At 43.4% G+C, this 13,201-nt stretch overlaps 1 protein-coding gene across 5 annotated transcripts in view; it reads right to left on the bottom strand.

Annotated features, from left to right (window-relative positions):
• The window catches only part of DENND1B (DENN domain containing 1B), a 158,494-nt gene that overhangs the window by 26,636 nt on the left and 118,657 nt on the right, over window positions 1–13,201 (bottom strand). For all 5 annotated transcript variants that reach the window (XM_066379884.1, XM_066379882.1, XM_066379883.1 and 2 more), the window contains one exon: window positions 3,255–3,345. In XM_066379884.1, the coding sequence (XP_066235981.1) occupies window positions 3,255–3,345 (91 nt within the window). The remainder of the gene's footprint in view (window positions 1–3,254; window positions 3,346–13,201) is intronic.

Below are 13,201 nucleotides of genomic sequence, written 5' to 3'. Positions count from 1 at the left end.
AACTGTTAACTACTCAATATTCCTTCATGGCTGTTTTCATAGACCAGTATTTGTATCACAGCCTTGGTTCTCCTTGTCTTTGTCTATTACCCCTGAACTTCTATGGCTTCCCTCCCTTCATACACTTACTGATGAGGCCGAATGTTTTCCAGGAGTTCCATGGAAAGGATCAAGAGGAACACCAAATTCTGTAACTGTCCTGCCCATGGACACTCACAGGGCAGAGCACAGCTTTGGAAAACCTACATGCTTCTACAGAGTTGTTCCCAGAGCTGCAGATGCAGCATGAACTGAGATGCTCTATGTGTGACCATCCTGCACGGCATGGTTTTCACCAGAGCCATGGTAATTACAAAGCATCATCGAAGTCACATGCATTTGATCCTAACCATGCACATCAGCAACAAATTCCATGGCACACACACTGCCACTACAACAACAGAGAAAGGGGACAGAGTAGATGCTTTCCTGAAATGTCCTTATTATTTTGTGTAAAGGATCATAATTTTTTCTTCCACATTAGGGAAGGGTGATCTCTCCCACAGTGATCTTTCTGAGGGTGTTATGTGTTAAAAAACAAACAAAACAAAAATAAAACCATCAACAGATATTCAATAGAGACAGAAATTTTACTTTTATCCCATCTGAGTGGAGAAGGCTTGGGCACTGCTCTTGATTATTGAAGGTCTTGTAATTAAGAAGACCTTTTCATCATCAGAAAGCAATAGATTACCATTATTACAGCGAGCACTTTGAAGCTAAGCAGACGTGTTATTGTAGGCTCTGGCAGTACCAGCCGTGTGACCTTGGGCCAACCACTGAGAGACGTGCCCTGTCACAGTGACGATCATCAGAGCGCCTCCCGGGGCGCTCTGAGGGTTAAATGACATGATATTGGTAGGGCTTTGGTGAGAGCTTCTGCCACACTTTACTGACAGAATTGTCAGTAAGAACAGTTATTATAACTCTCACTGTGACTATGAAACAATGACATTGTAATAGTTTACTTCCAGGAAGTACAGTTCTCTTCAGGGAAGTACAGTTCAATGGGATGACAAAGACATCTTCTTTTTCATAAATGTCATCCATGGATAATCATTAGAAGTTAACCAGTAGAAACTATTTTTGAAACCATGTATCTGTGATATGTGTGTGTGTGTGTGTGTGTATCTCCTCATGTATAAGGACATTATCAACTTTTATTAGATTAGTCATCCTTTTGTTTCAAATCCTAAGCAAGTCTGTTCTATGCTCTTCTAAGAGTCATCTATATGTCTCTAAGAAAATAACCTGTAATACAATAATTAAAAAATAACACTTGACAGCCGGGCATAATTTTTTAATGGACTCCTTGGTGCACCAACTGAAATTAATACTTGTTTCCTTTTGGATCACTATTGGCTCCCCCAAAATAAGGTAAGAATTCAAAACCTCTTACATTTTAAGAAAGAACAGCAAACTGGTTGGCATCCAGTGGCACCAGAAATAAGTCAGATGCCAACTGGTGACCAAAGCGCTCCTACTCTTTTTTAAACAATAAGACCTATCGTGAAAAATGTAGTGACTCCCCGTCCCTCCAGAAACGTCCCACCAAGCCCTTTGCTCTATCACAGAGGAATCTGGACCAATAGTTAGGACGACAGAATTTAACCACACAAAGGGATCATAGTTCCACCCCATTACTGTCAGGAGATGTCATTCTCAATTCCATGGAAGATACCAGCCCCACGGGTCATAAAGATAATGAGACAGCAGTTATGCAAATACCCACTGGATGCCTCAAGCAATTTGTCCATGAGCTGACAATATTTTGCTTGTCTGAGGTGAAAAGTAAAAAAAAAAAAAAAAAAGACTTTTTTAACACAAAAATCCCATTGAAGCTAAATTTCTCCCCGGGAGCTGAGGAGAGCGGGGAAGTGGAGGACCCCACACTCAGCGCCTGCTGAGTCAAGTCAACTAAGTTATTCTCAAAACGAAAATCTTCCAACGAGAGGTCGTGCTCCCTTCCAGTCAAAGTCCACTGTGCTCGCTGCCATTGTACCTCGTGCAATGAACAGGTTACCTCGATGGCTTTTAGATTGTCCTGGTGCAAAAATGAACCTTCTTTTTAAGGATAAAATTCAGTTGTGGGAAATCTGTCGATGCGTCCTCTTTGTTTTTTCCGTGCTTTTTGTCTTTTCATGTTTTCTTTCTTTCTTTCCTTGTTTTCAGTTCTTTGTTAGGATATTTTTTTTCTCATTGAATTTATTGGGGAGATGGCAGTTAACAAAATTATATGTGTTTCAGGTACAAAATTCTATAGCACATTGTGCACGGTAACAGTTTTATTTCTCAGTTCTAGTGATGTTTATTCACACAGAGACTACAGCATTTTCCCCCCAAATTAAACCTACAGAGATAGTGGAGAAATGACTATTATACCAGGTGAAGACAAACACACTAGGGATTTTTGTATCTACTTCACCTCGTCCATCCTAAATACCCAGCTCATGCCAGTTGAGTGAATAGAAAAATTCAAGGACTCAAGCAAAATGGTCTGCTAACATCAGAGCTGGGTACCGGGGCATCATCCACCAAGGGTCAGGCCGTAGGTCATTGCTTGGTCATTGACATGGTCTGAAGAGTTGCATTTCCAACCTGGTAAGTGTTTAATAACATTGACGTTAACTATCTTAAGTAAAGAATGAGACATCACCTAAGTGATGCTTCACCAGTTCAAAATACCATCCCTCCGGGAACAGCTTTACGGAGAGCTTTCCATGGTAAAGGTAAGCCTGGGGCACGGTAAGCTGAAAAGTCTTCTAACCCTGCACTGGTCTGCAGAGCAAAAAGGTAGATGCTTCTACGGAGCGTGCACTTAACAATGTAGAGGCTGTGTGGCATGCCAACCTTTCTTTGTGGAAATTACAATCGACTATTTCTGTTTAATTCTCCCCCCAGTAGTAGTCATTTTCTAGCAGAGAGTTGTAGTCAGGAGGTCACAAACTGCTGCGTTTCTGTGACATTTATGTCCAGTAATAGCAAGACGTTACCCAAAAAACAACCATTGATTCCTGGGGCCACTTGAACACTTCAAATAAAAGAAATAAGGAAAGCTCATAGCATGTCTCTTATGAGATGGAAATAGTGTCTCTAAGACATCCCACGTTTAGGAGAAGCAGTTGTGTGTGAAGTAGCTTACATCAGACACAAGAATGACGACGAGGACAACTTGCTATTGGAAAGATGGGCCATGGCACCGGAAGTGGTCTTACCTCCGCTGAAGCCCCCCGACGTGATCTCTTCTTCAAAGGCATCAGTGAAGCCCCGTCCCGCGTTGAGTTTAGCCAGTCGACTGTCGATGAACTGAAATGGAAAAGTGTCAAAGATGGTTCACTTTCAGGTATTTCCTAAGGCTGAATTTTTACTTATATTAAAAACATTCATAGCATTCACTCATGAAAGTTTAAATTATGTACCTTATATGCTGCACAAACACACACACACACACACACACGTGACTAGAAAAGTCTCAGGTCACTAAAACAGCAGGTGGTCAGTACGCAGCACCTCATTATTGACAGAGAAGCAGACCCAGCACAGCCTCTAACTTCCTGGATGAGAGTCGGGAGGTGCAGGAGTCAAGACTGCAGGCTCTGGACGGCCGGCTCAGTGCACGGCTCTGCACAGGGGTCAGCACAGAGGCCCTGCTGCCCCTTCCCCAAGCCTCAGTACCCTCAACATCTGCCTCCAGGCACTGCTGCCAACCTTACATTAAGTTAACCTAGCTAATGTGCTTAGCACTGTCTCCGACACAGGGAGCACCCAAGACGTGTTCGACGTCACTACCATTGAGATGAAAGTCATCCAGTACAATAACACCTCCCACCTAAACTATTATATGCTCATAAACTATTAAGTCCTAAAGTATAAGAGCACCAGGTCATTCCAGCCATTCAGTAAACAAGTACAACTGTCGCAGTCCCTGGCAGAGACACTGGCTGAATGATCAGAACCATGAGTATAAATGGTGGTAGAGTTCAGGTGAACACATACAGACTTGACTGGCAGAAGGTTATTTTAAACAATATTTTTCTGCATCCTGGGGGAAGAGACTGGGAACCGCAGCATCGAAGCACACCGAGGTCCTTTTCAAAATGCAAGTTCCATGGAGTGTCATTTCCGTTCTCTGCCCTGCCCCCATTTCTATCCTGTTGTTACGTACACAGCACAGCAGAACCTTGGGGATGTTAAGATTGCATTTTGAAAACTGTCGCTGGGTAATTGCTGACCAATCCCAGGAGTAAACCAATGATATATTTTACATCTATATGTATCACTGAGACTGGGGTACTTTTCAATTTCTTGGTCTGTGGCATCTTCAATTTGTATCGTCTGGACTATGAAAGACCTTGTTGGTGCAATGAGTTTCTCCATTCCTAAGGAAGGGGAAGTTTCTCTAACACTCCCTCTTGCATGGGAGGCAGAGAACCACACAGGAACATGTAAGAAATGTTTGAATGGCAGACATGAAGATTTGGGGATGATCATAAAATGTTCCTTTTCATCCTAGAAGAAGGAAGTCAACAGTATTTTTATTTTTTTCATCCCCAAAATTTAAAGTTTAGCTGAATTAAAATAAAGTGGCTTGACTTTTAAACAAGCCTCACACTCTTTCCTAACTTCCAATTTCGATGGTTAAGGGACAAAACTAATTGCAAGGAGTCGGGTGAGCAGTCCAGCGTTCCTCGGGCAGCCATCTCAGAGAATTAACAGCAAGGCCTCTGCATCAGTTGTCAGACTTGGGGACAGAAATCTCTTACAGGCCCAGACGAAGAAAGAATGAGAAATGAGTCAACACATTCCTGTTCCAGTGTGGTTTAGCTACCCCTTTATTACCCCAGAGACTGGCTTTGACCAAAAAACGTGGTAAGACAATTTTAAATAGACACTGCCTAACAAGAACAGAACTGTGCCCACCCCCGGCCCCTGAGTATGAGCTGATCTCAGAAAAAGCAGAACTCTTTGAGGGCAGGAAGCATAGATTACCCACTTTCATATCCTTGTGCATGGCACGCACAAAGAGTTTCTGACAGTACAAATAAACGTGACCATGGGGTCTGGCGTATAAAAGCCCTGAGTCACAGCGCTACAACCTATGAGCTGTATGACCCTGGGCACCCAGAGGAGATTGCTTCCCTTCTATGAAACGGGAATAACCATCAACACCTTATGGGTTTTGGTAAGAGCTACCTAAAATAATATGAAGTGCCTTTATTGGAGATACAGGATGAACGTGAATCTAACGAAGTCCACATTCCCCACTACACCCTCATTTCCATCTTGGTCAATTGCTGAGCTTCCTCAGGGAAAGTGTGTGCACCTGCACCACCTGGCCCAACACCTGCCATGAAGAAATGGCTGATAGGACCCAGATGGATACGGAAACAATGCTAAGGTTTTCAAATCAGATGACAACAATGCCTAGAATCATTCATTTCATTCTATCTTAACTAAGAGGTAGTAACTTCCAATGTTGGCATCTTTGCTACATACAATAAATGGCTAATTTGTAAGTAAAGTGGTTGAAAAGGTTTGTGAAATTTGACTTGCAAGCGTTTTCAACATAGTATTATAAATCAAAGTAAATTCTATGGACTCAGTATCATTTTAAAAAAAACAATAGTAAGGTGAAGTACAATGATAAATTTAAAGTAAGACATTCCTGACAACTGGAACAAACTAAGACATCCTTTTAAAGGACTTAATTTGCTTTAAAAGATTAAGACTACAAGACTTTTTAAAAGGTTTTCATTTTTGGTGTTTACTGGAAATGATCCATCCATTTCGGTTTGAGTGGAAGAGTTCAAGTCTAAAAAGAGATAAATCCCAAACTATTTACTGATTGTGCGTTCTGGAGGATGAGTAACTGCTCTGAGTTACTAAACTAGCACCGAGAGCCAACAGGAATTAATCACCTGGTTAAATGCCATGTGTTATCACTGACTTTGCAAACAATCCTGCTGGTGACAACGAGCCACTTATCAACATGCATGCTTAATGAAAATGTTTGCTCTTAAAACCAAAGATGGGTTTTGTGCACACACATACACACACAAGCACACATGTGCACATTATATATACACATTTACAAATGTACACACTCCGGGAGAGACTGAGAAGTAGTATTCATGGAGAGGAATGCTGAATGTAACAGTTCTCTCAACTCCCTTTTTCTATTTTTGACTCAGTAATACCTCCTTCACCCCAATTGGAGCTGGTTCACCACTAACAAATCTGGAACATCTCTTAGTAAGCAAAAAAGATAAGAACACTTTTAGCTACTGTTGCACAGAAACAATTTTGAACCAAAATAAAAATATTATCTGTTGAAAGAGCTATGACTTTATAACATGCCTGAACCCATAGCTGGATTAATAGTTCCTCACATCATTCAGTAAACACATATCTTTAGGTGATTGGACAAAGTTAAATTTTGAAAGAATGAGTTTGGTGTTGCAAGTAATGACAAGTAACACTGCTAACAACAATAAAAGTGTCACAGATATAAAGAGAATTAGATTGCAGTAGACTTTTAAGGAAATTCAGAAGTACTTTAAGATGACGGTTTTTACATAAATTGCAATATTTTCCTCTTTATTCCAAAAGTAAAATTAGAACTTAAAACATACAAAATTATCACACCAAAACATAAATTGGAAATTTCAAAAAAAAATTCATGGACATAATTCCATAGTATGAATCCATAATCCTATTATGAATTATAAATAGATGCAATTGACTTAAATAAAAATAGATATAATTCTCAAGATCAATAACATTATCCCCATCCATCATCAACACTTGAAAGGACTAGACTTGCTAATCCGATCACATGTTCTTAAAGTGGGTGACAAGTGACGAGAAATATTTTTAAGCAGCAATACTGTAGGTTCCCACTCACTCTTTTTAGTATTGAGGTCCCAACATTTTCCAAATTATATTTATCTTCAAATAACCACCTTGGTAGGAAATTGAGCCAATTTAAAGACATTACCTGTTGTCCCAAACGCCCTTCAGTCGGAAATATTATTAAATGGAAATGAATAGTCATCCCTTCAATTTTAAAATTAAGTATAACATAAATATTTTAAACATGTAATAAAACATAAAGAATAGACCTTGGTGGCAAGCTTCTTTACAAAAATATAAAGGATCTCTTCTGAGCAGATTCCCAGATCAACTTGGACCTATGGCCAGCAGACCAATAGGAATGCCTTGTTCTTCCAAGACAGAAATTGTATGCTTTTCATAGCTTCTTTCCTTCTTCCCCATTCCATGTGTTCCTGGCATTTAATCTAAAAACCCCAAACAAGTTACGCTATTAATCGGTGTCCCGATGCCTTCAGTGGTCTGGACAAATGTTACATAAACATTTAATAGCAATCAACCAATCAAAACTCCGAGCAGGACAGTAATAAAATATTTGGCTATTTGGAAAAGTTGTTCTGGGGAGAGAGGGTCAGTGGACCAATTCTTTGCCCAGCTGGGGAGAAGGAAGATGGGGTGCAATGTTGTGTGTGCCCTAGGGGAGTCTTGTTATCGAAATCTAGCAGCCAAGCCTTGAGAGCACCAAATAAACAAACTGCACACCCAAATTCCTTTTCAGCCTAAAGGGAAAAATAACCATGCTGCAAAAAACTACCTCATCTGAGCGACCCTTCTTGGACACAAAAGTAAGATAACTGATCTAATAAAATTAACATCTTGAGATTGAGAGAAAATCCACTTTAGATAAATCAGAAATCTTTAGCAATTAAAAAAAAACTTAAATAAAACAATTTTAAAAATACATTCATTTCCTAGGGATCCTTTAAGATTTCCTTTCTAACCTGACCAGGCAGTGGCACAGTGGATGGAGCATCGGACTGGGATGTGGAGGACCCAGGTTTGAGACCCCGAGGTCACCAGCTTGAGCACGGGCCTATCTGGTTTGAGCAAGGCTCACCAGCGTGAGCCCAAGGTTGCTGACTCAAGCAAGGGATCACTCGGTCTGCTGCAGTCCTCCGGTCAAGGCACATATGAGAAATCAATCAATGAATAACTAAGAAACTGCAACGAAGAATCGATGTTTCTCATCTCTCTCCCTTCCTGTCTGTCTGTCCTTCTCCCTGACTCTCTCTGTCTTTGCCACAAAAAAAAAATAAATAAAAATAAAAATAAGATTTTCTTTCTATACAATGCTTTGGGTTGAAAAAAAAAATAAGTAGTCTGATTTAAATATTTCACCTTACAAAGACTCAGTAAACCTTGACAGGTTAGCGAAAACCACACTAACATGTTACAATAAATTAAGTCATCAGATCTTTATGGACACCTGCTAAATGCAAGGTGTTCAGGTAGGAGCTATATATAAACACACACTGTTATGACAAGTGGGAATAAGCGAGGTCCATTTAGAGCTTAAATCAAGTGAAGGGTGTGCTGTGACGGCAGAGAAATATATTGTTATTTTCATTTCATTTCAAAGGTGAGGTAATCACATGACTATTAAGTACACCAAATTAGACCATCGTGGCATAATGAACAGAAAAACACTCTGAAGAACATAAGCCCATTCAGCGCAAGTTCGTATTAGAATGAATACTTTAAAACAACATCAATGGGACAATGGTACCTTCCAGGATATATCAACAACAGACAGATATGAAATAATTTCCTCCAGAATTGAATCTGCTGAATTTCATGACCACCGGGCCAATGCATTCATTAATACAATCACTCAATAACTATTTCACTGAATGTTGGCTCTGCACTGGGCACTTTTCTAGCTGACCAAAATATAAAAACGAATGAAACAGATGAAAGTTCAAGCCCCGGTGATGGGGGGCACGTGGCCAGTGGGGGGATGGGGCAGCAGACACGTGAAATAAGAAATGTGATGAGCCCTGGCCGGTTGGCTCAGGTGTAGAGCGTCGGCCTAGCGTGCAGAGGACCCGGCTTCGATTCCCGGCCACGGCACACAGGAGAAGTGCCCATTTGCTTCTCCACCCCTCCGCCACGCCTTCCTCTCTGTCTCTCTCTTCCCCTCCCGCAGCCAAGGCTCCATTGGAGCAAAGATGGCCCAGGCGCTGGGGATGGCTCCGTGGCCTCTGCCTCAGGCACTAGAGTGGCTCTGGTCGCAACATGGCGATGCCCAGGATGGGCAGAGCATCGCCCCCTGGTGGGCAGAGCTTCGCCCCATGGTGGGCGTGCCGGGTGGATCCCGGTCGGGCGCATGCGGGAGTCTGTCTGACTGTCTCTCCCCGTTTCCAGCTTCAGAAAAATGCAAAAAAAAAAAAAAAAAAAAAGAAATGTGATGAGTAATCCAGCATGGGAAGAAGGTGACGAGTGTCAGAAAATAAACTAGAACTACACGGGGGAGGCTGAGGGCTAGGGGCAAAGAATGCTCAGTTGAGGTCGGAGTAGACATCATGGCAAGGATGCTCCAGACAAGACCTGCACATCCTGAGGAAGGAAGCCAGTGGTTCATGGGAGAAGAGGAGTCCAGGGAACAAGGAACAGGACCCATCAGCACAGACCATGTGGGAGAGGAGGCGTGAGCAGGTGCTCAGTAGGTCTGCACAAAGCTCTGGGCGTCCAGAGAAACACCCACCCACCCCGGCGACAACGGGGCTCACTTTCAACGTGTCTGCTACGTGTGATCTCCCACGTACTCTGATGCAGAACAATTCTGTTTTGTCTTTGGTCCATCCATTTCCTATCTTGTCTCTCCTTCAGTGCCCAATCGCCTCCCCATTTTCCCTCAGTCAATGACCTTGCTTCCTCATTTCATTAGAAATTAAAAAAAAAAAACTGAAGCAATTAAAAGAGGAATTCTGCAAGCTCTAGGCACCGCACACACCAGCCATCTCCTCCTCCCGTAGACTCTGGACAGGCAGGAAGTGTCCACACCCCTCACAAAGACCAGCCCCTCAAACAATCTGCCTCCTTGCTCATGACTGGAGGTTCTCTCTCTACTAGAGCTCCCCAACGGCCTACAAACTTGTCACTTCTCCTCTCAACCCCACGGATGTCTCTATTTAGGTCCATTTTTATGTTCCTCCCTACAGGACAACTCAAAGACCTGTCAGCATTCTCCACACTGCTAAGTCTGAGGGCAAGTCCATGTCCTTATTTCAATGAACTGTCACAAGTGTTGGACAGCAGCACTGATCCTTACCTTGTTGGCATTCTTTTCCTACCTGAAAGCAAAGATGACTCACTGTCCTGATTTCTTTCCGACTCACCTGGTCACACACTCTCTCCTGGCCTCCTTTTGCTGTTGTCCTCGGCCTTCTTCCAGTCCCTGAACCATCTGTCATTTGCATCTAGACTCAAGCCTTTGATAATCTCCCTTGGTCTCTGGTAGAATGGCTTTAAATACATACAGTACTCCCTATAGGCCGATGGCCCCCAAAGGTATATTTCCATTCAAAGAGTCTCCTCTGCCTCATTTAGCCATTTGCCTAACCAAAATCCTACTTGGGTGTCTAACAGACCTCTCAAACTTGATGTGTCCAAAACTGAACCCTCATTTCTTTTCCCCAACTCTCTTCTGCCTGCAGTCTTCCCCATTTCAATAAAATGACAACTACATCCTCCTAGTTCCTTGAGATAATGAGAGACTATGGAATTGTCCCTAACTCCTCTTTCTCACACACTTCCTATCAAATCTCACAGACTACACATGGACTCTATTTTTAGAGCAGATCCCATAATGTTGACCAGTTCACGTATCTTTTGTTGGCCCGTTCCAAACTGCCACCACTTCCCAGCAATCACCTCAGTCCTCTTCCTCTCTGCTACCATCTTTGGTCACCCTATGGGAAGTTGCTCAAAGGCGACATGCCCCATGACATCTGTACTGACCCCACAATTCCAGCCTGACCCCTGCTAGTCCCTGCCTCTCCTGCTCTGCTTACTTTTCTGTAGTACTCACCTTTGAACATGAGACATAATTTACTCAATTTACTGCCTGTGCCCCTCCCACTACACACAAAATATCCACAGAGGCAAAAATTCTTTTCTGCTTTGCTCCCCCAGCACCTAAGAACAAGCCTCATGTAGAACAGACACTCAAAGCATACTGTTAAATGAGAGACTGGATAAAGAATACCGAGGTGAGTGTTTCTAAAACCTCAGCGTGTGTATGTCTAGGATATTTCATGAATAATGCCGACACCCGGGTTTTAATCCAAGCTTCCTTAATCAGAAATTTTGAAGGCATCTTGGCAACTTTCTAGGTCAATCTGATGCAGGCGGTTTGAGCCCACATGTAGAACAACACTGCCCAGGATGCTATTAGAAACACGTGAGCAAGGCTGTTTACAAAAAGGCCTCGAGATGACATCAGAGTAATGGCGGGGTAGGAAGTGATACCAATAAATCTCCCCCAAAACTCAACAAGATCTTCAACCAGAAACAGAAAAACCTATATTTGGAGCCTCCAGATGCTTCGCAATACACCCAAAGGTATGGTCGAGTGAAAAATTGGCTAAATATATAACCAAACCCCGAAAGAAATAGGGAGTAAGAAATGCTCTGCCTTCCTCACTAACCTAAACAGGGCGGCTTTCTCTGGTAACTGTGAATATAGAAACTGAGGCGGGCAAAGGGGGTGAATAGATCCAGGCCGCGGCACAAACGGCCGAACCAGGCTGTGGCACGGAGATCCAAGCCGAGGAAAAACTGATCCTGTGGCAACCCGGGCAATACAAGCTAACACTCGCGCCAAACCCAAACAAAGAAAGACAAGCGGGGCGGCCATTTTACCCGGTCTCCTGGTCGCCGTGCGCACAGTTAGTGGGCGAGAGATTTCTTCCTAGGCCGCGGGAGTGGGTGCCCATGTTGCCCCATGGAGAGGCAGGGTCAGAGGCCTTTCTGTGGGCCGAGGGCAGAGTCTCTGGGCAGCTCCAGCGCCCTGGGAAAGCCACGCACGGGAGGGAGTGAGAACTAATTCCAACGGTGGAGATTTTCCGTGCTGGAGGGGGTTTCACTCAGAGGGAAACGCGGCCGGCCTCATATCCTGGTTTGCGCACGCAGATAGTGAATGAGTGATTCCTCCAAGTGCCTCGGCATTGCGCGCCCGTGTTATCGCACAGAGGGGCAGAGTCAGGGGCCTTTGTGTGGGCCAAAGCGGAATCTCGGGCCGCCCCAGCGCGTTGCAAAAGCCGCGCACGGGGACGGAGCGAGACTCAATTCCAACGCTGCAACTTTTCCCTGCGGTTGGGGGTTTCACTCAGAGCGTGAGACTGCTGGGCGGATATCCTGGTCTGCGAACGCAGACAGTGAGTGAGAGTTTCCTCCAAGCGCCCCAGAAGTGGGTGCCCGCCTGTGTTACCGGACAGAGTGGCAGAGCCAGAGGTCTTTGAGTGGGTGGAAAGCCCGCCTGATTATGCTAGCAGCTCTGACTGACTGAGCCTTACCCAGAGCCCTGTGCTGAGTGGAAATAGAGTGGGGAGTTGCCAGCTCTTTGAGCCTCTTACTATCCAGGAAGAGGCAGCAGCAACCCCATAGCTGGATTATCAGGCTACTAATTGAGGAAGGAAAGACTAGGAGAAAGGCTCCAGGAACACGGACTGTCTCACTGTCGGAGCCTATAAATGCTAATGAGCCTCGACTGCCAACGAGACTAAAGCACAATACATGACATTGCCATAGAGACTTATCAACTGCAAACCTCTTCCTGAGCGTGCCAAAGGGGCAGAACCCGGGGTACAGAGTCACCGACCAGGAAGAGGGAGAGAAAAGAAAAAGCAAGAAGATAACCTCTCAAAATCAAGAATAATCTGCAGACTTTATAACTTATCCCATTTTATTATATTTGTTCCTTTGTTTCTCTTATCTTCATTCTTGATACTTTTTTTCCTCCTCCAATTTGGCAGATTAACTCTGCCGGTCTTACTCTCTCCTCTCGTTGAACTACACTACCCATAAGTGTTACATCTCCCATTATCTTTTCTCTTCTCTTCCTTTCTCTCTATGAGGGTTGCACTCCAAAACCCTTAACTCTCTCTCTCTCTCTCTCTCCTTTGTTTTTTCTTCTTTTAGTGGTTCCCTCTTTTTTTCTCTCTCTCTCTTTCCTTTCTCCCTCTATATTAGTTTCTTCCTTTCTCCATTACATCTCCTCTCATTCAAACCTCAATAACAAACAAAGTATCTTATCTGGGACTCAAACTTA

This window comes from Saccopteryx leptura, chromosome 1 (assembly GCF_036850995.1).
Source record: "Saccopteryx leptura isolate mSacLep1 chromosome 1, mSacLep1_pri_phased_curated, whole genome shotgun sequence".
Lineage (NCBI taxonomy): Eukaryota > Metazoa > Chordata > Mammalia > Chiroptera > Emballonuridae > Saccopteryx > Saccopteryx leptura.
The sequence above is the reverse complement of the archived record's forward strand: the minus strand, read 5'-3'. Positions and strand labels throughout refer to the sequence as shown.